Source organism: Loxodonta africana, chromosome 14 (genome assembly GCF_030014295.1).
Source record: "Loxodonta africana isolate mLoxAfr1 chromosome 14, mLoxAfr1.hap2, whole genome shotgun sequence".
NCBI classification, from domain to species: domain Eukaryota; kingdom Metazoa; phylum Chordata; class Mammalia; order Proboscidea; family Elephantidae; genus Loxodonta; species Loxodonta africana.
The window spans coordinates 31,863,160-31,890,752 of NC_087355.1; the positions used below are offsets into that span (position 1 = coordinate 31,863,160).

At 38.6% G+C, this 27,593-nt stretch overlaps 1 protein-coding gene across 1 annotated transcript in view; it reads right to left on the minus strand.

Annotated features, from left to right (window-relative positions):
* Window positions 1–27,593, minus strand: part of ZNF704 (zinc finger protein 704) — a 289,533-nt gene that overhangs the window by 188,477 nt on the left and 73,463 nt on the right. The window contains exon 2 of the mRNA XM_064267867.1: window positions 24,357–24,598. Within this exon, the coding sequence (XP_064123937.1) occupies window positions 24,357–24,598 (242 nt within the window). The remainder of the gene's footprint in view (window positions 1–24,356; window positions 24,599–27,593) is intronic.

Consider the following 27,593-nt stretch of genomic DNA (forward strand, 5'->3'; position numbering starts at 1 on the left):
TATTGATTGTATGTATGTCTGCCTTGTGCTGATCTTTTTTTGTTTTGTTTTGATGTATCCAGAGCTTTGTTTCTTCTCTTTCTCTTTAGAGTGTCTTTCTTCCTTTGTATTGAGTTGTTTTGTGGTTTTGGCCTATGTGTGATTTTGGTGGTGGCTGTTATCTGAGTGTGATTTCCTCTCACTAGTGGGTATGATGGTCATACCCATATGGGAGTCCTTGATAATTACCGCTGATTGGAATGCAAAAGTTGGAAACAAAGAAGAAGGAAGAGTAGCTGGAAAATATGGCCTTGGTAACAGAAATGATGTCAGAGATCGCATGGTAGAATCTTACAAAGCCAATGACTTTTTCATTACAAATACCCTTCTCCAACAACATAAATGGCGACTACACATATGGACTTCACCAGATGAAATACACAGGAATCAAATCAAATTCAACTGTGGAATGAGATGATGGAAAAGCTCAATATCATCAGTCAAAAGAAGGGTGGAGGCCAACTGAGGAACAGATTATCAGTTGTTCATACGCAAACTCAAGTTTAAGCTGAAGAAAATTAGAACAAGTCCACAAGAGCCAAAACATGACCTTGAGTATATCCCACTTGAATTTAGAGACCATCTCAAGATCTCCCCATGGCATGGCCTATTTGGCAGTGTATCCTTCTATCGACTCTCTCATCTTCCCCTTTCACCGGGCTCCCCATCACTCACTCACCACTCCTTCCTGCAGTCACCTTCCCAAATAAATCCTGAGGCTAAGAGAGATGGCACCAAGTGGGGCTCATATGTTGTTTTGTGGTTCTGGTCTCCACATGACTTTGGTGGTGGTTGTTGGCTGGGCACGATTTCCTCTTGCTAGTAGGTATGGTGGGTTACACCCACGTGTGAGGCCTCTGTAGCTTGGCTTGTATGTCTTCCCTTACTGGATTGAGCAGAGGTGGGAGAGCAGGTTCTTTCCTTGATATTGAGTGACAAGTGTTGAGTGGTCAGGGTCCTTCCACAGTCCTCGTGGGACCACGGGGTCCTTCTGGATTGGTGCTGGCAGTTAGTGTGTTCTCTGGAGGTCAGAGCAGGATGCTCTGTATCCACTGCGAGGGAGTGCTACCCAAATGTATGGGGTAGGCCTGCTGTGTGTGCATGAATTGGCATCTCAGTAGGTGGTGGGGTATTAAGGGGTTTCAGGATAAGTGCAAACAGCCCGCAGGAACTGTTTGGGTGTGGGATGTGGGACACTGGAGATGGGTGACGCTGGATGAGGTCACTGGTATCTCCTCCTCATTGTTTGGCAGAGGTGCAGGTGGTGCCTGTCAGGATGTAATTGGCGCTGTTGATGAGATGATGTGTTTGTCTGGCTGGTGGCCAGGGCTTGGGTGCAGGGAGCATTCTTGCCAGTTGCTGGGTTGGGTGCTGTGTGTGCACACTGCAGGTTGTCAGGTGGTTGGGGTGAGGATGCACAGGTCACTGGTCAAGGGGCACAAGAACTTGCACTGCTGGTCGCCAGGCAGGCAGGGAGGTAAGGGTGGGGGAGGGTGGGGTCTCACACCTCTGGTTGCCAGTCTGGTAGCAGGAGCACACACTGCCAATCACTAGGTGTACAGGTGGCACGGGGCGGGCAGAGAGGGCACAAACCTCTGGTGGCAGGTTTGATGGCCTGGGAGCACATGCCACAGATCACCAGGCATGGCAGGGGGAGTAGAGTCACACCACTGGTCACCGGAAAGGTGGGAGGGAGGAGGGGAGGAGCTTGTTTCCCCAGTCTCTGGCATGGGCACTAGGGCACTTCTCCCAGGTTGCAGCCTGCAATCAGGACCCAGCCTTGACCAAATGCAAAGGGTAGCACTGTCCAGAGTCCTGTCAGATGGGGACTCTCTAGCTGCCACTCCAAGGATCCTCCGCTCTGCCAGTACCAACCCACCCAAATGATCAGGGACCACTGCTGGCGAATACTTCTATCCCTATTTTCTGGCTTTTTTTTCCCTGCTCTATGGTTGCCTGGATCCATAGGGCTCTCACTCACCTTCCTGCACTTTACCTCCTTAGATCCAGTTCATGTTCTGCTCACCTTGCTTAGCTCTGGGTTTGTCTACACAGTATCTCTGTCTCCTACTGGGGATTCCATGAAGTTGCCTTCCGATGCTCCTCACCCAGAAATGCTGCTCGCTTTGTTTCAAGATGGCCATGCTGTACCAGGCCAGCTAGAAGGGCCTATGGTCTGTAAGTATCCTCATTCCCTGTTTTCACTCAGTTTCTCCTTTCCTTCGATGTTCGGTCTAATTCTTTATCCTTCCATTTGCTGTTCTGGCTTCCTAGACTGTCATCTGTATCTGTTCTACTTGGTTTCTCTGCTCTTTGCTGCAGGGGGACAGCATGGTGTGAGTGACTAAGCCGCCATCTTGGGCTGTCTCTTATCATTATCTTTTAAGAAGTCATCTCTAGTACCTCTGGCTTCTGATGCTGCAGATCGTTCAGTAGAAATCCCTGTTCTCTGTTAAGACACTGTGTGGCATTCCCTAGACCACAACCTGGAACCAATACCAACTCAACTTCAGGGTCTTTGGTGACAAGTCATCAACTATCTTATGGATTCTGGAATCACAGGGAACCCAGCCTTGATCTAACATCCACTCTTAGATACCCTAGAAAATGTTACTTGGAAGTAATTTCACTCAACTATGAGACATAGTGACAGACTCAGAGAGTCAAGAAACGAATATTAAAAACTAAAAAACATCTCTCTCATTGTAGCATCTTTTTCTTTCTAGCTAAATGTTCTTTTAATTTGTTCATTTGTTTTTAGTGTCAGAAAATTAGAGGAATAAGAAAACAAAGAGACTTTTTCAATGTTTTAACCATTGAATTAAGCGTTTCATTTTCCGAAAGATTGATCATAACTCTGAATATGGTAATAGTGTTTTTTTTTTTTCTTACAATGGTCAGATTTACATGAAAATATGCCTGTCCTTGGTTTTTAATTTTTCTCTCCTACCCTAGAATTCTCACTCTGCTCCTGTGGGTCTGTAGACAGCAATGCACCACACTGGTTACACTGATCACCCCCTAAGCTGCCACCTGCTATCGCCTCCCACCTTTGATCCTTTGCCATCACCAGTGTAGTCTTCAAACAGCATTGCTGTGTTCTAACTGCAAAAACAAGTGCACTCCTCAGTGGAAAAATACCACATTCCAGCTTGGTGAAGCAGGTGGTGTGTTTCATAGGACGGAGCAGAAAGTAGCATCTCTTCCTTTCTGACAAGAAGGAAGACTATTAGCACATCAGCAAATAAAGTCATGCATGATGAATTTTAAGTGCTGCCTCACAAATGAAAATGTGTTAAAATTTGAAAATCAGCTCTTAGAAAGTGTTTAAGTCCATTATCAAACCCAAACTCTTAGCTAATTTTTTTTAAATCAAGCTTTTTCATCTTTTAAATAAGGCAATGGACCAGATGATTTTCAAGATGCTCATAATTCCTTCTGTTCTATGAGAAATAAAACCTGGCTTTGGCATAACACAATGACCATTGTATTCAGCGCTATCCACAGCACATACAGTGTTGACACCTAATCTTATAGGTATCATCTGGACAAAATATCCCATTTTACATCAACACTGATTTTTTTCAATGTGGACAATTGTAATTAACACAATTAAATGACTCAGTCTGGAAAATAAAGACGAAGCAACAATACACGTGGACAATGAAGAGCCTGCTAAAAACTCAATGTTTTTCATTTCTATTCTTGGAATATTTTTTTTTTTTCCATTAAAGCTGGCTCCTTTGAAGCTTAATAGGACTAAACTGGGGCTTGGTAATCTGGAGCCAAAACACTATCACCAAGAGTAGGGACCTCCCCTGCTCCAGTGGTATATCCTTGCCACTGCAGTGTATTTGTCTGGTTTTGACCAGGACTAATAAAGAATAAGATCGACACCTGACAGAGCTGCATCCTTCATGGCAAACATCTTTGCCACTGGGTGACTTCTAGATGTGACAACTGCTGTTCAGGGCCATATTGTCCTCAGCCTGACACCATGTATGCACAAAGAAATAGCTTCTCATTTTTGCACGCAGTCTTCCATGACATCAACTGAATGACTGAAGCCGAAGCTCTATATCTTTGCTGCATGTGCTGGAGCAAACTCGTCTAGCGTCTCTTTTGAGATCAAAGGAAGTAAACGTTAGACTCAGCTCAGCTGGGCATGATTCTGAAGGAAATGCAAGCACCGTAATTTCAAGATAATAATGTCTCCGTTTACAAGCATGGCAACAGAAAGAGTCACTCAATACAGAAAATTCTGCACCCTGAACATCACTCACACCAATGAAAAGCTATACAGTCTTGTTTCTTATTAGGATGTGTTGCCCTGGCATCTTGCTTGCCCAGAGGTTAAGAGGTAACCCTGTGCGATACTGAGGCACAGCTAGCAGCTGCTTCTCTTCCTCACTATTAAGTGGATTTTGCAATTTATGTAATGAATGTCTACCACAGTGATCTCAGGCAGGAAGCCCTCTTAGCCAATGGTATAGACTAAGAATCATGTCATCAGATTCCTACAAAACATCCATTCCAGGGAAGAAAATTGTATTTTAAAGAATGAGAAAAAACCTAACTGAATTCCATGTAGCATAGGCCTTGGGACGGCACACAACAAAGGTTATTTCTAAATGGACAGTCAATAAACATCTCTAATGTTGCTGTTGTTAGTGCCATCAAGTCAACCTGATTCATGGCGAACCCATACACAACAGAATGAAACACTGCCTAGTCCTGCGAGATCCCCATGATTGATTACAAATGGGACTGCTGTGATCCATAGGGTTTTCACTGGCTAATTTTCAGAAACAGATTGCCAGACCTTCCTAGTCTGTCTTAGTCTAAAAGCTCTGCTGAAATCTGTTCAGCATCATAGCAACATGAAAACCTCCACTAACAGACAGGTGGTAGCTGCGCATGAGGTGCACCAACCGGGAAACATCTCTAATAATCACCTCCCTCCCAAATTTTAGCCAACGGGCGATGAACCACCATACTTAGGGCAGAAAATGCAGGCAATACATAGGCTAAGGAAACGTTGAGAGAGAGGCGGTACTACAAAAACTTTTAATTACTTATATAAATAAAAATAAATGCATGGAAAGGAGTCTTAGTTTATGAAAGTATTAGCTCTGGTTTCATGCATTTTCTGTTTGCATAGAAAAACACTTGAATTATATAAAGTCTAGATGTGAATATAGTACACTATTGTCAGATCCATTGATGACGGGAAATGGCCTATCTTTTTATACCTCCTACTGTGATTAAGAAAAAGATTGACAATTTAACTTAGTAATTTTGCGAGCAAAATAAAATAAGTTGACAATTTTAAAATCACAAAATGGGTTCATACTTGAACAGATTATTCCCCTAGCTGTGGACAAACTGTGCTGGCAGAAGGGAAAATCTACGAAGAGCTGGCATGCAACTAAGGCACAACCAGAGAGCTTGGTTCCCATGTAGTAAAAGGTAGGTAAGGTTCCCAGCCCTGTAGATACGTGGGGGAAGGTCAAGGGACTTCTTTAAGATCCATGAACAGCAGAACTCCAGAATTCCTCCCTCCTAACTGCCTGTTCTATTCTCTGAGCTACTTCATCTCCACTAGTTTTTTATGTTTTTTTATAGAAACATACTTGCCCCAAACCAAACCAAACCTGTTGCCATTCAGGCAATTCTGACTCATAGTGACCCTATAGGACAGAGTAGAACTGCCCCATAGAGTTTCCAAGGAGCTGCTGGTGGATTCAAACTGCTGACCTTATGGTTAGCAGCCGAGATCTTAACCACTGTACCACCAGGACACCATACTTGCCAAGGACTCTCTTATTATTAAAAATTATCTGCTTCCCAAGGTGATTTCTGCTGAAAACAAAGCAGCGTTTATTTTTAAGCTGTAAATTTTATTTATGTTTTAAGTTGCCTACAAAGAAAGGGATAATTATCAATTGTACGTGAAGATGGATCTGAGGCTGAACACATTGCATGTGAGTCACAAAATCACCTCATTTTAGGTTTGTAGCAACATTTCCCTTCAACTGCCAATGTTAGTTTTCAAGTTGTCACACTGGTAGAAATGTGGAAAACATGACTGCATTGCTTATTTGTTGGAAATGAATCAAAAGGGAAGCTTGTTAGCTCTGAAAAGCACACATGTAGGATAACTCAATTCTTCAATACAGCCCTGAGTGGGATAATGTTTTTTATTAAGGTTAGGAAGCACAGTACGGACAAAAAGCCATGTTCCGCCTTATAAATGTTGTGCAGCTGTCTAGCACGTTCAAAACTGACAGTTCTGTATGCTCATTTACACTACCTGCTTAGTACTTGTGAAATTATATACCATGTGCAAAGAATTTAGGTGATAGTTTGAAAACCACATGGTTAATGTTTGTATCAGCTGTGACTAGAGAGAACAGTTTCTCCAAAAAACGGTTCACAATTACCAGTACTTAGGATACAGTTTTGTGTTTTATTCAATGAACTTTAAAGAACTTGGTAAAGTCTGATGGCATCTAAGTGGCATTAAAGATAGTGTTATCTGGCATAATCAATGCAATGAAACAAAAATGCGTGTTTCTATTGAGATTTGGTGAAACCTACACATTCTGTAGATGAAAACAAACCTCTTTCTTCTTTTTAACATGTGGTAGCAAATTGGATGTGGAAAATAGCAGATGACCTTGTAAGATGTTATTTTTAGAAAGGAGCAGCAAATTTAGGCAAATCTATATGTGACTGAATGCTTTTTGGGGGGACTGATAGGAAAGCTGAGTTTGTGAGCTCCATCGAAGAAACAAATGTACGCCAAACTCAGTTAAAACAAATCTTGAGTGGGGGAAAGTAATCAAAATCTTTTCATCATACAGGAATTTAGCTGTGCAAGTAAAACTTGTCTCAAGAAAAGGCAATATACAAAAATCAAGATTTATTGTTGTTGTTGTTGCTAGTTGCTGTCAAGTAAGCTCCAACTCATGGCAACCACAAGGACAATAGAACAAAATGTTGCCTGGTCCTGTTCCATCTTCATGATCATTGGTATGCCTGAGTCTACTGTTGAGGTCACCAGGTATTTTGAGTGCCTTCCAACCTAAAAACTCATCGTCCCAGCATTATATCAGACAATATTCTGTTGTGATGCACAGCATTTTCACTGGCTAATTTTTTAAAGTAAACTGTCAGGCCTTTCTTCCTAGTCTGTCTTAGTCTGGAATCTTCTCTGAAATCTGTCTACCACAGGTAACCCTGCTGGTATTTGAAATACCAGTGGCACAGCTTCCAGCATCATAGCAACACGTGAGCCACCACAGTACAACAAACTGACAGATGGGTGGTGGCAAGATGTATAGAGGTGGTTATTTACTTTAAAACAAAATTTATTAAAATAGCAAGCACTTCTAGTGCACTTATGTTGTGATTGTCACTTGGCTATTTAAGGCGGTCTACCAAACCTCATTGCCATCGAGTCAATTCTGATTCACGTTAACCCTATAGGACAGAGTAGAACAGTCCCATAGTGTTTCCAAGGCTGCCATCTTTACAGAAGCAGACTGCCACATCTTTCTCTCCGTGTGGTGGACTTGAACCACAGACTTTTCATTTAACAGCCAAGTGTTTAACCACTGTGCAACCAGGACTTCTTAAATTGGTCTACATATAGCTCTTTATGAATATACTTACTGTGCATTTAAAGTTTGCTGAAAGCATGCAGGCCTTTGTTAGTTTTATTATTATTAAAAGCTCCGTAAATTCAACATGAATAAAACCAAACCCTTATTCCCCTCTATCCATATCAACTCTTTCTTTTGTATTACTTATTTTCTTGAACAGCATCACCACCCACTTTTGCCATCCCAATGCTCAAACCAGAATTTCTGCAGCCACTCTGAGAACCTTCTTCATCCTTCCTCAGCTCCCCATTACTCCATTCCCACCAAGCTCTACAAGCTAGGGCCTCACATAGCATAGATAGCCAGCCTTCTACCCTGCTGCTTTTGTCCTGGTTACAGATTCCACAATTATCTCTCTCAGATGTCTACATGTGTCTTCAGTGTCAAAGCTCATATACACTTTCTCTCTATAGCCCACCCCCATAGTATGCCAGATGTTTATTCTGAGTGCCAACCATGACATCACCCTAATACTCTCCATAACTTAGCAGATAAAAACTAGTTTTCAAAAGTATTCCAAGTTAGGCCCCTAATTCTCCAGCCTTTATATCTCTTTTTTTATATCTCTTAATTCTTCCTCACCCAGAATCTATAGAAGGGAATAAACATAAATCAGTATTTAAAAGAGGAATCAGTAACAGTTTACCTCAGTGACAAAATAAACTATTTGTACTTAAGGGAAAAAAAAAAAAAAAACCCATTGCCAAGTCGATTCCGACTCATTGTGACCCTACGGGGCACAGCAGAACTGCCTCATAGAGTTTCCAAGGAGTGGGCTAGTAGATTCTAACTGCTGGTTAGCAGCTGTAGCTTTTAACCACTGCACCACCGGGTTCTGTTTGTATTTAGGAGTCTTTTAAAAAAATAAAATAAAATTTGATATATTTATTACATTTCTAAACCTAACATAAATTTTACTCAGCATGTTTAAACTATTCTAAGGACAGCTATCATAGGGAACTTCAGACTGTCTGGTAACAGCCAAAAAGGCTCTCTCGAACTCTAGAAATAAAGCTGCTTTTATGTTTTCAAAGAAGCAGAGCTGTGACTATACTGATGTAACTTTTTTTTTTAGACGGAATTTAGACATTTCCATAACAATTATAATTGTACAATATATCACAACTGGGAGCCGTTTTCCCCTGGGGGGACATGCTGGAATTATGCTGCAGATTTTTTCCAACTAAATATTTCCTGACTCACATGCTGGAAATGTCTCCCTCCCTACAGGTTTCTCCTTCCTTCCTCACTAACCCTTGACAGTTACTGCCAAAGAAAGCTACTCTTCTTCTACCTCTATCAGTGGACGTGAGGCAATCTCTTCAAGTGTGTTGGATGAGGGGAGAAAAGAGAACCTACTGCCTTCGGGATAAATAAGTTGGGCTGGAAATGCAACACTAACCTGTGCTATACTCAAGGGCTGCACAGTCCAGTTCAGTCACCACTAGCTACACGTGGCTACTGGTCACTGGAGACGTACCTGGTCCAAACTGAGATGTGCTGTTTGAGTAAAATACACACCGGGTTTCGAAGCCTTAGTATGCAAAAAGTATGCAAAAATACCTAATAACTTTTTATATTAACTACAGGTTCTAATAATGATATTTGGGATCTACTGGGTTAAATGAAATAGAGCATAAAATTAATTTCACCTGTTTCTTTTTCCTTTAACGCAGGTATTAGAAATTTTGAAATTTACATATGTGGTTCACATTAAATTTCTATCGGACAGTGCTGCTCAAATGTCATTCTGTTCAAATAAATGACCAACATTCTGCTTAACTATCATTTGTCTTTCTGTAATTAAACAGTATATTGGCAAGAGGAGGTGAGGGGTGGGAATCCAATTATTTCTACTGCTGTTTAAATTTTGAACAGGTGTTTTTATTATAAAGACAAAAAAAAGGTGTTGGATCTAATCTAAACATAATCCAACCCTGCAGAGGCAGCCTATGGCAAGGGCATGACAGAAGCAGAATGATGGCACTCCTGAACATTGAATTTTGGAACAATCCCATTTTTCCTACCTGCTAACAGGTGATTTAAGACACTGTAAACAGTAATGTTATCTCTACCTGCTTTTTGACTTCAGAAGTTAAATCCTAGGCAAGATGGGATCTGATTGTATACCCATGATACAATCTGTTTCATCAAGTCATAATATTAATTATAACTGTTTTTTTAATCATTTTCCTCTCTCTGTCCCACTACCCCTATGATTGTATTTGTGCTTCAGAAAGATCATTCTAATTGCTGTAAAGAGAAAAGAAAGCAGAGACAACCATTAGCTGCTAACCTGAATCACTGAAACAGGGGGAATGGATGGAATTGAATAAAGGTTTTCTGGAAAAGGTTAAAGTCTTTAGAGCTACTTTTTGGAGATTGCTTCAGTTAAGGAAAGTTCACAAATTATAAGGTATTCATATTTATTTTCCCTCCCAATATATTTGTTTTTAGATAGAAAATATTGCATAAGCTTAAGGTGATTGACCTTTTACTTTTTTTCCCCAGTAGTCTCATAATCGGCTATAGAGTTTATGGCCTGAAGTTTTGTTTTGTTTTGTTTTTTTAATACATTAAACATTTGCTCCAACAAGTGCTAGAACCCTGGAGATGTGGAAATAAAGATACCATTTCTGCCTTATGTCACTTAATTCCAAAATTGACACAGGAGGCTTTCCTATAAATGGTATATACTATATCAAAGACAAAGGAAAAAATGTAGACACTACCATTGAAAACAGTATCCAAATTAAGTTTAGAATATTCCATTGTATATGTGAGATATTGCTTGCAGCTCTGGTAATTTCTTAACCTTGAACTCAAAGGTCAGCAAATTTCTGAGGCTCTTTTAAATTATGTAATTCTCAAGACAGCATCCTATAAAGAGATGATTTTATTTTATCCAACAAGTGATAAATATGACATCACTATGTTTTAAAACCCTGAAAAACAAACAGTACCATATGGTTCCTTTTCTTCCAACCACAAACTAACAATCTGTAATATTCTAATAAACTGCTGTTAGATCTGAGAAATTTTTTTGGCCAATTATTTTTTTTCTTTTTTCCTTGTTACAATTGGTTTGCTAATAGCTTTCTTTAGCTGTAGAGTTATAATTAGAAGACAGTTACTACTTTGCATAATCAAATTGTAATTGCTGTTTGGGTGAAATCCAACCAATTTAAGCATCAGTACCTCAAAAAAAAAAAAAAAAAAAGTCTGGCAAAAACAGAATAACAAATACCATACTCTAATAATCTAAGTTATCCAGTAACGTTTGCCTAATCGTTGAACCTTTTTAGGGGGTTGGAGAGCAAGCAGTATTAGAACTATCAATGCATTTTAAGGCATCACAGTTGTAAATAAAAGTGAATTAATGTTCTCCAATAAACACTAATGGTAATGATAAGGAACAAAAAATCACTTGGGGTCAGAAGCCTACCTCTTAAGTCTCAGATCTGCTCCTGAGTGAGTCACTTAACATTTGTGAGTTTGTTTACTCATTTGCAAAATGGAAAATTATGAAACAGAACTATAAGACATTTGTCAATTTTTTTGGCTATCCAATGTCTGGAGAATTTCCTAACATATACATCTTTCACTTCAGAAGCCAAAATGCCCAATTGCAGGCATTAATTCTGTAGAATGAATAAATACAGCTGTGTTTCTAGCTGCCCACCTTCCATTTTCTGAGCCTGGTTATCCAATCTTTCCAGAACTCTGTGAGCTACTCAACAGTCTTTCAAAAACTCCTATCCTTTATTAAATCAGCCAGAGATATTTTCTGTTGCTTATACTCAAGAAACTCAGTTCTACCTCAAAAATATATCTCAAATCTGTCCACTTCTTTTCATCTCAACTGTGAGCAGCCTAGACCTAGCTACCATGATCTCTTTTCTCTGAAAAATGCAGTAGTTTCTGGACTGGTCTCCCTGCTTCCATTCTTGACCTCTTCCAAACCATTCTACACATAGCACTCAGAGTGATCTTTCAAAACATAAATGAAATGATGTTGTTATGGATTGAATTGTGTGCCCCCCCTCCAAAAAAAAAGAATGTCGATTTGGCGAGGCCATGATTTCCAGTATTGTGTTACTGTCCACCATTTTGTGATCCGATGTGATTTTCCTATGTGTTGTAAATCCTGCCTCTATGATGTTAATGAGGTAGGATTAGAGGTAGTTATGTTAATGAGGCAGGACTCAATCTACACAATTAGGTTGTATGTTGGGTCAATCTCTTTTCAGATATAAAAGAAAGAATCAAGCAGAGAGAAAAGGGACTGCATACCACCAAGAAAATAGTGTCAAGAGCAGAGTGTGTCCTTTGGACCTGGAGTCCCTGCACTGAGAAGCTACTAGACCAGGGGAAGACTGATGACAAGGATCTTCCTCCAGAACCAACACAGACAGTGTCATGGATTGAACTGTGTCTCCCCAAAATATCTGTCAACTTGGCTAGGTCATGATTCCCTTGTATGATTGTCCACCATTTTATGTGATTTTCCTATATGCTGTAAATACTATCACTATGATGTAATAAGATAGATTAGTGGCACTTATACTGATGAGATCTACAAGATTAGATAGTCTCAAGCCAAACTCTTCTGAGATATAAAAGAGAGAAGTGCGCAGAGACAGGGGGACCTCATACCACCAAGAAAGAAGTGCCAGGAGCAGAGTGTGTCCTTTGGAACTGAGTTTCCTGTGCTGAGATGCTCCCAGACCAAGGGAAGACTGGTGATGAGGACCTCCCTCCAGAGCTGACAGAGAAAGCCTTCCCCTGGAGCCAGCACCCTGAATTTGGACTTGTAGCCTACTAGACTGTGAGAGAATAAATTGCTCTTTGTTAAAGCCATCCACTTGTCATATTTCTGTTATAGTAGCCCTAGATGACCAAGACAGACAGAAAGCCTTCCCCTGGAGCTGGCGCCCTGAATTCAGACTTCTAGCCTATTAGACTGTGAGAGAGTAAATTTCTATTTGTTAAAGCCATCCACTTGTGGTATTCCTGTTATAGCAGCACTAGATAACTAAGCCACATGTCATTCACCTCCTTAAAATCCTTTAAAAGCTTCTTATTGACTTTCAATTAAAAAAAAATTAAAGAATCTTTAACATAATCTATAAAGTTCAATATTATCTGGCTCTTGTCCACCTTTCTAATCTCATCTCTTGTTGTTCCCCATGCTGGTCTTCTTTCCTTATCTCAGGACTTTCATGGTTCTCTCTACCAACCTAAAATGTTTTTCTCCCAAGTCAATGAGGCTAACTCTTCCTCATCCTCCAGGTCTTGGCTAAAATGTCCTTTCCTATTAGAGGCTTTTCCCTATGCATCAATCTAAAGTAAGTCTTCCGCAGATGATCCTCATAATATCCTGTACGTTCCACCTGCTAAAATTACTAGAATTTATAATTACGTTTGTGTTACTGTTTAGAATCTCTCCTCAATTCTTTGAGGACAAGGACTATGTCTAATTTATTCTACCCTGTATTCCAATATCTGGCATACAAAATCCATTTAGTTAATAAATATGCTGGATAAGTGAAACAGTAAAATGGCCTTCTTGTGATGGAACATGAGTAGGCATTTCACTAGATCGCTCTTATTTATATCATCTTCTGGTCTTTTTGGAACTGAATAACATGGCACCATTTGTATTCACTAAAAATTTATCTGTGTATGTAGTTCTTAATAGATGTCATCCACAAACTAATGGAACAGTATATAATTAGTTTTTGTTCGTTATAAACCAATTAATAGAGTTAAAGTCAGAAGGTCATGATTACGTTTTTACTGAGTCTATAATGAGAAATAAGTACCCATTAATTGTCCAACAATGTTAAGCAAGAAACTTTTTTCTAAACACTTAGTTTAAGACCCTTAGAAACAGGAAGGAGGAGAGAGGAAAGGAAGAGCAGTTACCATTAATCTCAGCACCACTATTCGTAACAGACCCAAAGTAGAAACAACCCAAATATTTATCAATTAATGACTGGATAAATAAAGTGTAGTATAACAATAGAATGGAATATTATTCAGCAATAAAAATAAGTTACTGATACATGCTATATACGTAGACAAACCTTGAAAACCTTATGCTAACTCAAAAAAGCCAGACACAAAAGACCATATGTTGTATGATTCCATCTACATGAAAAGTGCAGAATAGACAAATCTATGCCGATACCAAATAGATTAGTGGTTGCCTAGGGCTGGAAGGTTGGGGGAGAATGGGGAGTGACTGCTAATGGGTAAGAAGGTTTTCAGGGAGGTGGTGAAAATGTTCTAAAAGTGATTGTGGTGATGGTTGCACAACTCTGCGAATATACTAAAAACATTTCAGTAGATGAATTGTATTATGTGTATATTATACCTCCATAAAAATATTTTAAAATGGATAAATACCTATATAAAGGAAAATAAATAAGTGTAATATGCGTATTATAACATATAGAAAAGCAAAGTATATGACAACAATGGTACAAAAGACAGAAGGGGGAATGGAAGAGTACAATTGTGAGGTTCTTATATATAAAGTGGTATCATATTATTTGTATCACCCTTTAAGTTGGAGCCCTGGTGGCACAGTAGTTAAGAGCTTGGCTGTTAACCAAAAGGTCGGCACTTTGAATCCACCATATGGATTCAAACCCTATGGGGCAGTTGTACTCTATCCTATAGGGTCACTCTGAGTTGGAATTGACTTGATGGCAATGGGTTAAGTGTAACAAGGTAAAGCATCATACTGTAAACTCTAAAGCAACTATAAAAAAAATCAAATTTAGCTAATATGACAATAAAAAAAACTAAACTCGTTGCCCTCATGTTGATTCTGACTCATAGTAACCCTGTAGCACAGAGTAGAACTGCCCTACAAGGTTTCCAAGGAGTACCTGGTGGATTCGAACTGCTGACCTTTTAGTTAGCAGCTGTAGCTCTTAACCACTATACCACCAGGATTTCCAGGTAAAATGAAAGATAAAAATACTCAACCCAAAAGAAGGCAAGAAAAGAGGGATGAAAAAGAGCAAAGAACAGAAGTGAAAAAGAAACCAAATAACAAGATAATAAATGTATATGAAACATATCAATAACTACATTAAATGTAAATGGCCTAAATACACCAATTATAACGCAGTGATTGTCTGATTGGATTAAGAAAAAAACAAGCAAGGCTGAATTATTCTGTCTACAAGAAACTAATGTTAGATATAAGGACACAAACAGGTTAAAAATAAAAAGATAGAAAGTGATACACCAGGCAAATACTAAGATTAAGACAGATAAGGCAGCTATATTAATAACAGAAAAAGACAGACTTCAGAATAAATCAGATCACCAAGGATAAAGGGGGACATTTTATAATAATAATAATAAAGAGATCAATTCATCAAGAACACATACCAATTCTAAAATTCATAAAGCAAAACCTAACAAAACTGAAAAGAGAAACATATAGGCAAAATCGGTAAGCAAGCAGACAAAAAACTCAGTAACTATACAGAAGTCTTGAATAACACTATTAACCAGCTTGACCTAATTGACATTTACAGAACACATCACCCAACAACAGCACAATATACATTCTTTTTAAGGGCATGTGGAACATTCACCAAATTTGGCCATATTCTGAGCCATAAAACAAGTCTTAATGAATGTAAAAGGGATGAAATAATATATATTCTCTGAATACAGAAGAATTAAACTAGAAATTAATAAAAGAGAACTATTTTTTTCTTCAAATATTTGGAAATCAAACAATATACTTCTAAAAAATTAATGGGGGAAATGAAATCAGGAGGAAAATTAGAAAATATTTCAAAGTGAATGAGATGAAAAAATAACCTAACAAAATATGGGAAGGGCAAGTAAGACAACGCTTACAAGAAAATGTATAGCTTTAGATGTTTATAATAATAAAGGTCTAAAATCAATGAACTAAAATTCTATCTTCAGCAGCTAGAAAAAGAAGAGGAAATTATATTCAAAATAAGTAAAGAAAGAAAATAAGATAAAAAGAACTCGATGAAATAGAAAATGGATAAACAATAGGGAAAAAAAATGTAAACAAAAGTTGGCTCTTTGTCAAGAGACATACAATTGATAAACCCCTAGCCAGACTGTTCAGGGGGAAAAAAAAAAAAAAAGACACAATGACCAATAAAAGAAATGAGTCAGGAAATGTTACTACAGAACCTACAGATACTAAAAAAAATAAGGAAATATAATGAAAACTTCATGCTAACACATCAGGTAACTTAAATAAAATAGATAACATTTTTGAAAGACATAAAATTACAAAAAGCAACTCAAGAAGAAAGCAAAAACAAAACAACAACCAAAATAAATAAACAGTTGCTGCTGAATCAATTGCAACTCATAGCGACCCTATAGGACAGAGTAGAACTGCCCTATACCAATTTTAAAAATTGAATCTGTGATTAAAAACACTTGGATAAAGAAAACTCCAGGCCCAAATGGCTTCACTGGTGAACCTATCTTTTAAGAGAAAGATTAGTTCTAAAACAAACTCAGAAAACAGAGTAGGAGGGAATATTTCCCAACTCATTTTATGACATCACCATTAAACTGACACCGAAACCAGATAGATTATAAGAAAATAAAATGACAGATCAGTGGATGGAAATAATGGATCCTTAACAGAATTTTAAGGAAAATCAACCCTTCAGTATATAAGGGAATTTTAGCTCAGGAATCCAAAGTTTACTTAATGTTCAAATACCAATCAATGTAATTCAATATATTAAAATAAAGGAGCATACGATCATGTGAATGCAGAAAAAATATCTTCCAATATACAATACCTACTGATGATAAACCTCTCAGCATATTACAAATAAAAGCATAATTTCTCACTTTCATTAAGAAAAAAAAACCTACAGCTATCATCATTCTTACAAGGCAAGGATGTCCACTCTTGCCACTTATATTCAGTATTGCACTGGAGGCCCAGGCCATTACAAAAAAGTAAAAATAAATCTTAAAGAAAATACTAATGAGAAAGGAAATTAGTGGGTTGTTTTAATTTGCAGGTAAAGTGATGATTTATGTAGAACTTCCCAAGGAATTCATCAACCTTGCTAGAGTTTAGCAAGGTTTCAGGATACATGGTGAAAACACAAGAGTCAATTTTATTTCTCACCAGCAATGATTTTGAAACTGAAATTTAAAATACCATTTACATTAGTTTCTAAAAATATATTTAGGAATAAGTTTAACAAAATAAGTGCAAGACCTATGTATGCAATGAAAAGTTACAAAACACTACAGAGAGGAAGTAAAGACCTAAATAAATGGAAAGACATATGTTTATAGATTGGAAGACTCAATATTTTTAAATACCAATTCGTCCCAAATTGAAGACGGGTGCAATGCAATACCAATCAAAATTCCAACAGGCTTTTTTGGGGGTAGAAATTGGTAAAATAACCTAAAATTTATATGGAAATCCAACAGATCTAGAACAGTTAAAGTCTGAAAAGAGGAACAAAGTTGGAGGACTCACACTGTGTAATTTCTAGACTTACTGTATCTATTAGCAATCAAGAAAGTGATGTACTGGTGTAAAAATAGACATATATATCAGTATCAGAACTTATATAGCCAGTTGATTTTCCAAAAGAGATTGGGAGACCTTTAAACCTTAAACCAAAACTATACCACACCCAGTACCATTTCCAGCTCTTTCCTACAACCACCTACAGTTAAAATAAATGGAAAATTTCTCCTCCTAAACTGACTCTCCTGAGTCCTTTAGGTTGTCTTTTCTGACATAGTTTTTCCATCATCTCCAGTTACCCACCCAGTCAGTTCAAAGACGTAAACTAATATTTCTTGAACTGTGAAAGGTCTTGGTGCTACCAACTACATTCAACCAAGTCAAGTCAAAAGAAGTCTCATGTCATTGGCCAGCTTGGTACACATTCCAAGAACTCATCGGTTCCTTCCAACTGCTCCGACAACTTACATTCCTGGCCAGCCTGTAAATTCTCTAGCCTGGGTCTCAAATCTTTTTTTCTTCCTCCCCAAATTTCCACCACTAGGCTGAGCCTAAGTCACTTTTAATCTCGGCCCAGGCTCATCAGCTTTTTTCACATGAGGCTGAAATTATAGTCTTGGCTACTGAACCACTGAGCTCTGCCCATAGGAAATCTCTGACTGGCCTTTGTCTCAGTTACTGACCTTCAGTCTCTTGTTAATTTTTCAAGCCAAACTACAGTATTGGAATTCCACTCTGACTCTACTCTCCAAGAGTTCACAGTCCAAACTCTTTATATTCCCGTCCTTATTTAAAGGCTGTTTTCCTCAACTTGTCATAAGGATCAATTCAGCAGTATTTTCTCCTAGAGAACAAAGAATGTTTAAGATTACATATTTATAATTAATAACTTGTATTCTCAGTTCACAATCTCTTTTGTAGGAGGGCATGTTTTATCTTTTATAACCAGGCATTAATAAATTAATAAGTGGAGAAATCTCTAGAGCTAGTTCAGTCCTTTAAAGATTTTGTGGTCACCATTGTTGACACTGACACTTGTAGTTCTCATTAACCCCAGCCCAAATTACAGGTCCCCAACAGTCCTTAAAGTTGGGAAGAATTTTTCTTTTTGTTAATTTTAGATCTTTAGCTTCAAAGAAAAACCTTTCTTACCTTCTTTCTCTCATTCTTGTTACCTTTTGCTCTTGTTTTCTGTCTAGTTTCTTCCACTGAAACACTTGCAACAATTTCAGGAATATTTTGAGTACTTCCACTGTATAATGCACTAACCCTCCTCCTTCCTCCACCAAAAAAAGGAATAACTGATTCTTCCCAAAATCAATCAAATAATATCCCAAGAGTACATAGATTCTCCTAGGTTAAGATTTGTCCCTACCAACTCCAGGCAACTCAGAGAAGAGAGCTTGGGTTTCTTTTCCCTTATGACTCAAAAGAATTAATCCTGGGACCCTGACCTATAATCAGTTGCCATTTTTCATAGGAAGCTTTGGGGGCCTCTTAAAAAAGTTAAGATTCCAGTTGGTCTGCACTGATATCTCAGAGCTCCCAAAGGGCAGGAAAATTAGGCCCCTACATCAAACCTACACTGCATATGGCACTTTTATACATAAAGACTAATGTGGTGGGCCAGAGGCAGCCATGAAAATGTGTCTCACAGACCTCCAAGGATAGGAAGCAGCCACCAAGGGCCCAGCTGCTGTCTCTGAAACCCTCTGATGCATTTGTCTGAGACCACAATTCCCACACACTATTCCCAACCAATGACCAAGTGCAGGCCAGATCTAGGAGGTTAGGACTCGGCTGGAAGACTCCTGATGGGCCTGCAGTACCTTCCATAGACTGTAGTGGTCTAGGGTAGGTATGGCCATCCAACCTTCCCTCTTTTCCTCCCTGGGGCTCAGATTTGCATAAGGGTCTGATCTCTCCCAGCTTCCCTGGCTCCCTCCCCTTTTCCTCTTATAATTGTTTCTCCCAATGTTTGCTTGTTTAATCCTGTCTCAGCGTCTGCTTCTCAGATGACCCAGACTAACACATCGGTATTAACTACTTAAATTTTTAGTTTTCCAAAACTAACAACTTTTAAAGGGGTTCTCAGAAAATGGCTAAGTGGGGACTTTGTAATATAGATCTCAGATATAGTTCCTCCTCCTTAGTTCCATTTACCCTTCTTTTGAAGAACTTACTAATAAAAGAAAATTGGGCATTTAAACATATTTATCAAATTAATAGGTTTCTAGTTACAAATCCATCCAGTTCTACTGAGAAGGGAACAAATTAGGAACTGTAACTTGAAATTAGCTACTTAAGAGTCTATGTCTCAAATTAGACTATGAGCTTCTGGAGGATTGAGACCCCCATCTCATTCATTTCGTTACTGAATAATGGGTTCAGAGCAGGTACTCAATACACATCTGTTGAAGTGAGGCAAAGGAAATGAAATTAGTGATGCTCAACCATGGTGCGCTATAGATTAGTTGGGGTGGAGAGGTGCTGACCTCTCTGGGGATATGAAAAAGTATATTCAGTATAACTATTGCCTTCATTCATTAACAACCTGCATTATGCAGACGACACAACCTTGCTTGCTGAAAGTGAAGAAGACTTGAAGCACTAACTGATGAAGACCAAAGACCACAGCCTTCAGTATAGATTATACCTCAACATAAAGAAAACAAAAATCCTCACAACCGGACCAATAAGCAACATCATGATAAATGGAGAAAAGATTAAGGTTGTCAAGGATTTCATTTTACTTGGGTCCACAATCAATACCTGTCTTAGGCCGGGTTCTCTAGAGAAGCAAAACCAGTAAAGTGTATAAATATATATATAGATTTATATCAAGGAAACGGCTCACACAGTTGTAGAGACTGAAACGTCCCAGGTCTGTGTATCAGGATAGAGGCTTCTCTCAATTCACGTAGCTGAAGGGATTGGTGAACCCAATACTGGCAGGTCAGAGTGTGGGGCTCCCACTCTCAGGCTGTGAAGATTGATGAATTCAAGATCTGCAGATAAGCTGATAGCTCAAGTCCCAAGAGCCAGAGGTCAGATGAACAGAAGGCAGCATGGGATCCAGAATGAGCAAAAACACCAGAACACCAGCTTATATTTGGATGCAGGCCACACCCCTAAGGAAACTACCTTTCAACTGATTGGCTACTCACAGCATATTCAATCAAGGGAGTGATCACATATAAGCACTGAGAATCACAGCCCAGCCAAGGTGACACACAATCTTAACCATCACAATACCCATGGAAGCAGCAGTCAAGAAATCAAAAGACACATTGCATTGGGCAAATCTGCTGCAAAAGATCTCCTTAAAGTGTTAAAAAGCAAAAATGTCACCTTGAAGAATAAGGCGAGCCTGCCCCAAGCCATGGTCTTTTCAATTGCCTCATATGCATGTGAAAGCTGGACAATGAATAAGGAAGACCAAAGAAGAAGTAACGCCTTTGAATTGTGATGGTGGACAAGCATACTGAATACACCATTTACTGCCAAAAGAACAAACAAATTTGTCTTGGAAAAAGTACAACCAGAATGCTCCTTGGAAGCAAGGATGGTGAGACAGAATCTCACATCCTTTGGACATGTCAGGAGGGATCAGACCCTAGAGAAGGACATCATGCTTGGTAAAGTAGAGGGTCAGCCAAAAAGAGAAAGATCCTCAACAAGATAGATCGCCACAGTGGCTGCAACAACGGGCTCAAGCACAGCAACAATTGTGAGGATGGCTCAGGACCAGGCAGTGTCTCGTTGTGCTATGCATAGGGTGGCTATGAGTCGGAACTGACTCGATGGCACGGGACAACAATATTGCCTTCACTACACAAACCACAGAGAGTAAACTTCCAAGTTCCATTTTACAATCAACAAAATCTTCTTGGCTGTAGTGGGAATAAGCAAAAGGCAAAGTGAGAAGGTATTATAGGGGAATTGATTTTAAAATGTTGAGGAACTCTACACCAGTGATACGCTAAAATGGTTATCCTGCCTCTCTAAGAACTGTTCGATATTTAAAGTCTGGATATAGGAGAACAAATTGCAATAATCATGCAGAAAAATACAGACTACATTTCCTTATTCCAATTTATTTCACTATATTGTAGATTTACCCAAACTTCCTTATTTAAATATTATCAACAGATATATTTCTTCTTAAACAAAAGAAAAATTCCATCTCTTCCTATCATGTCAAGTAAGGAGTTTCTTTAAAACAAGATACTGATGTAGTTCGATGATAGTGGAGAGTTTACACTTATTAAATAACTTGGTAACAATAAATGGAAATAGACCAGAAAGAGATGGAGAGCTAGATGATTATACGCCATAATTTCTGAAGATTTTAATATAAAAAGGAGCAATTTATTTCACCAACTGCTGGCATATTTTTGATGAAAAAATTCTTACTATAGCAATGAAAACAAGTGTATTAGTGGAGACTTCAAACAAGGAGGCTTTAATCAGTAATGGATTAACAAATAGATTAACAAATCTGAATTATACCTTGCCATGGGGAGAACTTTTGCTATACATTAATGGATTTAAAACTTAATTTTCCCACATTGTTTAAGAACACCACAACAACACTGGCTTGACTTGTTTCTTTTAAGTACAATCGGTGAATTTGAGAAGGTAGAAAAAAATCTCACGTGCCAGAGTTAGAAAAGCAAAAACATTTTTATTCCTCCCCTTTTGATTGTTATTCCCAGCAACTACTGTGAGCGGGGTGAAATTACAGAATAATGGTATCTAAAACAACCTATGGCAATTTGAAGTGATTATTTTCAGGCCTTTTAACAGATAAAATAGTCTATTGAAAGTTTCATGTAAAGTACGTACTATAGAATTGCAAGTTGGCATTGAACTATCTGACTCTGTGAAGTGCCCTACAAGCTTGGGAAGAAAATAAAAGTATGGTTCTTCACATTCCAAATGGTTAATTGTGTCAGTATGCTTATCGGTCAACCAAACAACAGATATGTACTGAGATGTCTACTAGGTTCAGGGCATGATAAAACATTTTATAATATTTCAGCAATAAGCCCCCAGCAAAAGGAACTAGTCCTAAAAAACATACTTTATATGAAAAAATTAGAAGAGCAAATAATTCTAAATCATTAAACAGAAGTAATGAAGATATGAACATTTTCAATTAAAGGTTAAGGAAAACAAAAAGGCCTATAATTTTAGATAGTCTGACAAATTTGGTAGCAGGGTAGAATAATATGTAATTTTCTAGAGATGATACTTCTAATTTAATATAGAAATAAAATTCTGATTACAAAAAATGAATAGCTGAAAAAGAAAAATTTCTTTCTTTTCCAATGTTATTGTTTCCCAAGTTTGCTATTGGAAAACGCTCCAGCAAATACAGGACTTCTCAAACAATTGCTTATAAATTTTCATTATAAATATTTTTGGTAACAAAATATTCAAAGTAAGCAAGCTTTCATGCTATAGTATTTCTTTTCTATCCTTTATTCAGGAAATATTTATTGAGCCCTTATTATCTACCAAGCGTGAAAAAGAAACGTAGAACCTCGAAATGTTTTATTCTGTACACGTGAGGTTGTGATGAATCAGAGCTTAGTTAACAGAAACTGACAGCAACAAAAATACCAAGCACTGTTCTAGTGCTCGGGATACAGCACGAACAAAATGAACTAAAATCCCTGCCTGCATGGGGCTTACATTTTAGGTTAGAAATTATAAGCAAGAAAATATGTAAGAGGTCTAGTATGTATGTTCTGCCATTCTATTGTCATGCTGCCATAATATTGTTACAGGATGATATTTAAACAAAATTGTAATGTGATAAAAATCTGTTGATATTTCAGATAAGCTTTTATCCTGGCCAAGTTCTGTGGTAGATCTGTTTAAAAAGGATTGCCTTGATATAAACCAGGGATTAGCAAACTTTGTCTGTCATGGGTCAGGTTTAAGTATTTCAGGCTTCATAGACCACCTACTGGGCCAATAAACAACATCGTGATAAATAGTGAAAAAACTGAAGTTGTTAACAATTTCATCCTACTTAGATCCACATTCAACGCCCATGGAAGCAGCAGACAAGAAATCAAACAACATATTGCATCAGGCAAACCTGCTGCAAAAGACCTCTTTCAAATCTTAAAAAGCAAAGATGTCACTTGATGACTGAGGTGCAGTTGACCCAAGCCATGGTATTTTCAATCTCCTCAACAATGAAAAAAGAAGACCAAAGAAAAACTGACACATTTGAATTACGGTGTTGGTGAAGAATAATGAACGTACTGTGGACTGCCAGAAGAACAAACAAATCAGTCTTGGACGAAATAGAGCCAGACTGCTCCACAAAAGTGAGTATGTTGACACTTGGTCTTGCTTACGTTGGACATGCCATTAGGAAAGACCAATCACTAGAAAAGGACATCATGTTTGGTAAAGGGAGGGTCGGCAAAAACGAGGGAAAGGCTTAATGAGACGCACTGACACAAGAGCCTCAACAATGGACTCTCACATACCAACAAGCATGAAGATGGCACAGGACAAAGCAATGTTTTGTTTTATTATACACAAGAGCTCCATGAGCTGGAGTCGACTCGACTCGACTCGACAGCAACTTACAGCAACAGGCCACCTAGAATCTGTGTGGCATATTATTTCATTTTTTGAAAATCTTTTAAAAGCATAAAGCCACTCTTAGCTCACAGGCCATACGAAAACAGGCCAAAGATCAAATCTGACCCGCAGGTTGTATTTGCCGACCCCTGACAGAAAGACCTGAGTATACTTGCATTTAAGTGGCTATGTACAGTCCTACATTTCATGTTTCTTCCTTTTTTAAAAAATCTCCTTTCTCTTCATTATTCATTTACCAAAAACTAATAAAACATTCTTTTCTAAAGCTACAGTAGTTACAACTACAGGAGCTTCAAAGCTCTGAAAGCAGAGCCACCTGCTGTAGTTCACACAAGCAACAGAAGAAAATTCTTGGCCAAAAAAACCCCTCTTTAAAAAAAAAAAAAATTTTTTTTTTTTTTAGTCTATATACTGAAGAGAGGTATGGCAAAGATTCTGCATGCTCTCCACCCACTTATGGCGACAAACACATACACGGTCTAGTTTTCTCTTACCTTGCTGGAGGAACATCAATGTTTGAAGAAACAACTTTTCGTTTTTGCTCAAGAAGACAGATGGAGCGAGTGTTTTCTTTTTCATGGTCAAGGACTCGGCTAGATTTTTTGGTGTCTGCTGTTTTCACATCTTCCTCCATGGCCAAGGGGAACAAGTGTTGATGAGACATTTTTTTACTTGAGTCACGTTTTAAGTCCTCTGATTGAAACGTGAAGGTCATGTCCCGCTTAATGCTCCCTGCCTGTAAAAAGAAATGGAAAAATTCTTACACATACAAAACTCTGACTTAGCACAGTTATGTGCAGATGGCTATGAGGAGAGATCACACTGTCCTTCCCTGTTCTTCTTGAAGATTTTATAGTTTAAATGAGAAACACATAACACAGAGATAAAATAACATTACAAAGTAATACACAGTTGGTACATCTGTCATAAAGCAAAGAGGCATCACAGACACAAAAGAAGCCATTCAGTTACACAAAAACTTTGAAGACTTAAAAGCATAAAGCCTCTAAAAAGAATTGAAAATTTTAAAACATTTGTTCTCTCCTCTAGAACTGAGAAAACTCAAGTAAACAAACTCTCAAATTTTTCATGCTGATTACGTTTATAACAAGAGAACTCAGAATTATACAGACAATTCCCAAGTTACAAACGAGATCTGTTCGTAAGTCTGTCTTTAAGTCAAATTTGTAGGTAAGTCAGAACAGGTACATACGGTGCTTATTTAGCATCACCTAGTCAAATGTTTGTCTCAATATATAACATATATTTTCTTTTTTTAAAGTAGCCCCAGTGGTGCAGTGGTTAAGCGCTCAGTTGCTAACAAAAGGGTTGGCAGTTCAAATCCACCAGCTGCTCCCTGGAAACTTTATGGAGCAGTTCTACTCTGTCCTATAGGGTAGCCATGAGTCAGAATCGACTCGACAGCAATGGGACCTCAGTTAAGGCCTTAATATCATCCCCTCTGAAGCCATATAATAAAGAAGTCATACTAATTTTCTTATCATTTTTAACTAAATGCAATGATAATTAAGGTTCAAGACAAATATAAAATTAAATCTTCTGAATTAAATCCTATTCAGAATTTGTGGTAACTGAAAGAGGAAACTGAAGTTAAAGAAAAATTTTTAGAAAGTAATTGGTACCGTACATGAGATTTGTAGAAAACTATACCTACTCCTCACTTAGCGACTGTCTAGTTATTCAACATTATGCATTTATGATGATCCAGAGAAGAGCTCACATCAGTACTACTCAAACTATTTCAGAGCATAGAAAAGGAAGAATACTCCCAAATTTATTCTATCAAGCTAGCATAACCCTAATACGAAAGCCAGGCAAAATACCACAAAGAAAGAAAATTACAGAACAATATCTTTCATGAATATAAAGGCAAAAATTGTCAACAAAATTCTAGGCAATGGAGTTCAGCATCATATCAATAATAATAATAATAACACACCAGAACCAAGTGAGATTCATACCACGTAGGCAAGGATGGCTCAACATTAGAAAATCAATCAACGTAATTCACCACACAAACTGAACAAAAGAAAAGAACCACATGATTATCTCAGTTGATACAGAAAAGGCATTTGACAAAGTCCAACACCCATTCCTGATAAAAGCTCTCGGAAAAATAGGAATAGAGGAGAAATTTCTCAACATAATTGTCACGGATCGAATTGTATCTCCCCCCAAAATATGTCAACTTGGTTAGGCCATGATTCCCAGTATTGTGTGATTGTCTACCATTTTGTCATCTGATATGATTTTCCTCTTTGTTGTAAATCCTATCTCTATGATGTTGATGAGATGGGATTAGAGGCAGTTATGTTAATGAGGCAGGACTCAATCTACAAGACTGGATTGTGTCTTGAGCCAATCTCTTTTGTGATATAACAGAGAGAAGGGAGCAGAGACAGGAGGACCTCATATTACCAAGAAAGTAGCACTGGGAGCAGAGTGCATCCTTTGAACCTAGAGCTCCTGTGCAAAGAAGCTCCTAGACCAGGAGACGATTGATGACAAGGACCTTCCCCCAGTGCCAAAAGAGAGAGAAAGCCATCCCCTGGAGCTGGTACCCTGAATTTGGGCTTCTAGGCTATTAGACTGAGAGAGAACAAATTTCTCTTTGTTAAAGCCATCCACTTGTGATATTTCTGTTATAGCAGAACTAAATAACTAAGACAGAATTTGGTATTAGGAGTGGCGTGCTGCTCTACCAAACCAGAACCAAACCCAGTGCCATCGAGTTGATTCTGATTCATAGTGACCCTATAGGACAGAGTAGAACTGCCCCATAGAGTTTCCAAAGAGCACCTGGCAGATTTGAACTGCCGACTCTTTGGTTAGCAGCCGTAGCATTTAACCACACCACCACCAGGGTTTCCATGCTGCTCTAATGGATACCCAAAATGTGGAAGTGGTTGCCTTGAAGAGACTGTTGGTGGAATTATGGATGTCAGACAATTCTGATGAGGACTCAGAAGGAAACGAGAAGAGCTGTTACACTGGAGATAGTACAGACGGTGAGAAGCAGCAGCAGAGAACTGGGAGCAGCAGAACCAGGAGACCAGTGCAAGATGGCACTAGAGCCGACCCATGGAGCAAGAAAACTGAGTGCCTTTTCACAGGAGGCTTTCCGGCAGAGTAGGTTGCCTCTGAGCACTTATTAGTAGAGCGAGGTTTGCCGACTCACAGCGCAAGAGAGCTGAGTGCCTTCCAGCCAAAGTTTACTGGAAGAGTGGGGTATCTCCAGGCACTTATCGGTGCAGCTAAAGAGCTTTGGAATACTTGCCCCAGCAGGGCAGACATGGGTGGTGAGTCCTGAGGGGCCCAGAGGCCAAGGAATCAGGAAGCAGAAGCTGAAGAGACAAGGAACATAGGAAGCAGATCTGCCTTGGTCTGAAAAGGTATCGCCATGATCTCTGGGGTCTCAAAGGGTGGAGCCATGGCCTCTGATATTTCTAAGGGTGGAGTCGCCACTCAGATATTCTAGGAGAATGTACCTAAAGCTGAGGGAACAGTTGCCATTCCAGTGGGCTTGCTTGGTAAAACTAAAGCCCAGGGCCAAGGGGCCTCCACTCAGAATCCGGAGAGTATGGCCAATACCTAGAGTCTGGATGGCAGGGCCATTGTGTAAATGGTCTCAGAGAACAGAGGATTATTTTCAAAGCCGTAAAGGCTAATATAATGTGTTCTGCTGACTTGCTTGGTGCCTGTTATCCCTT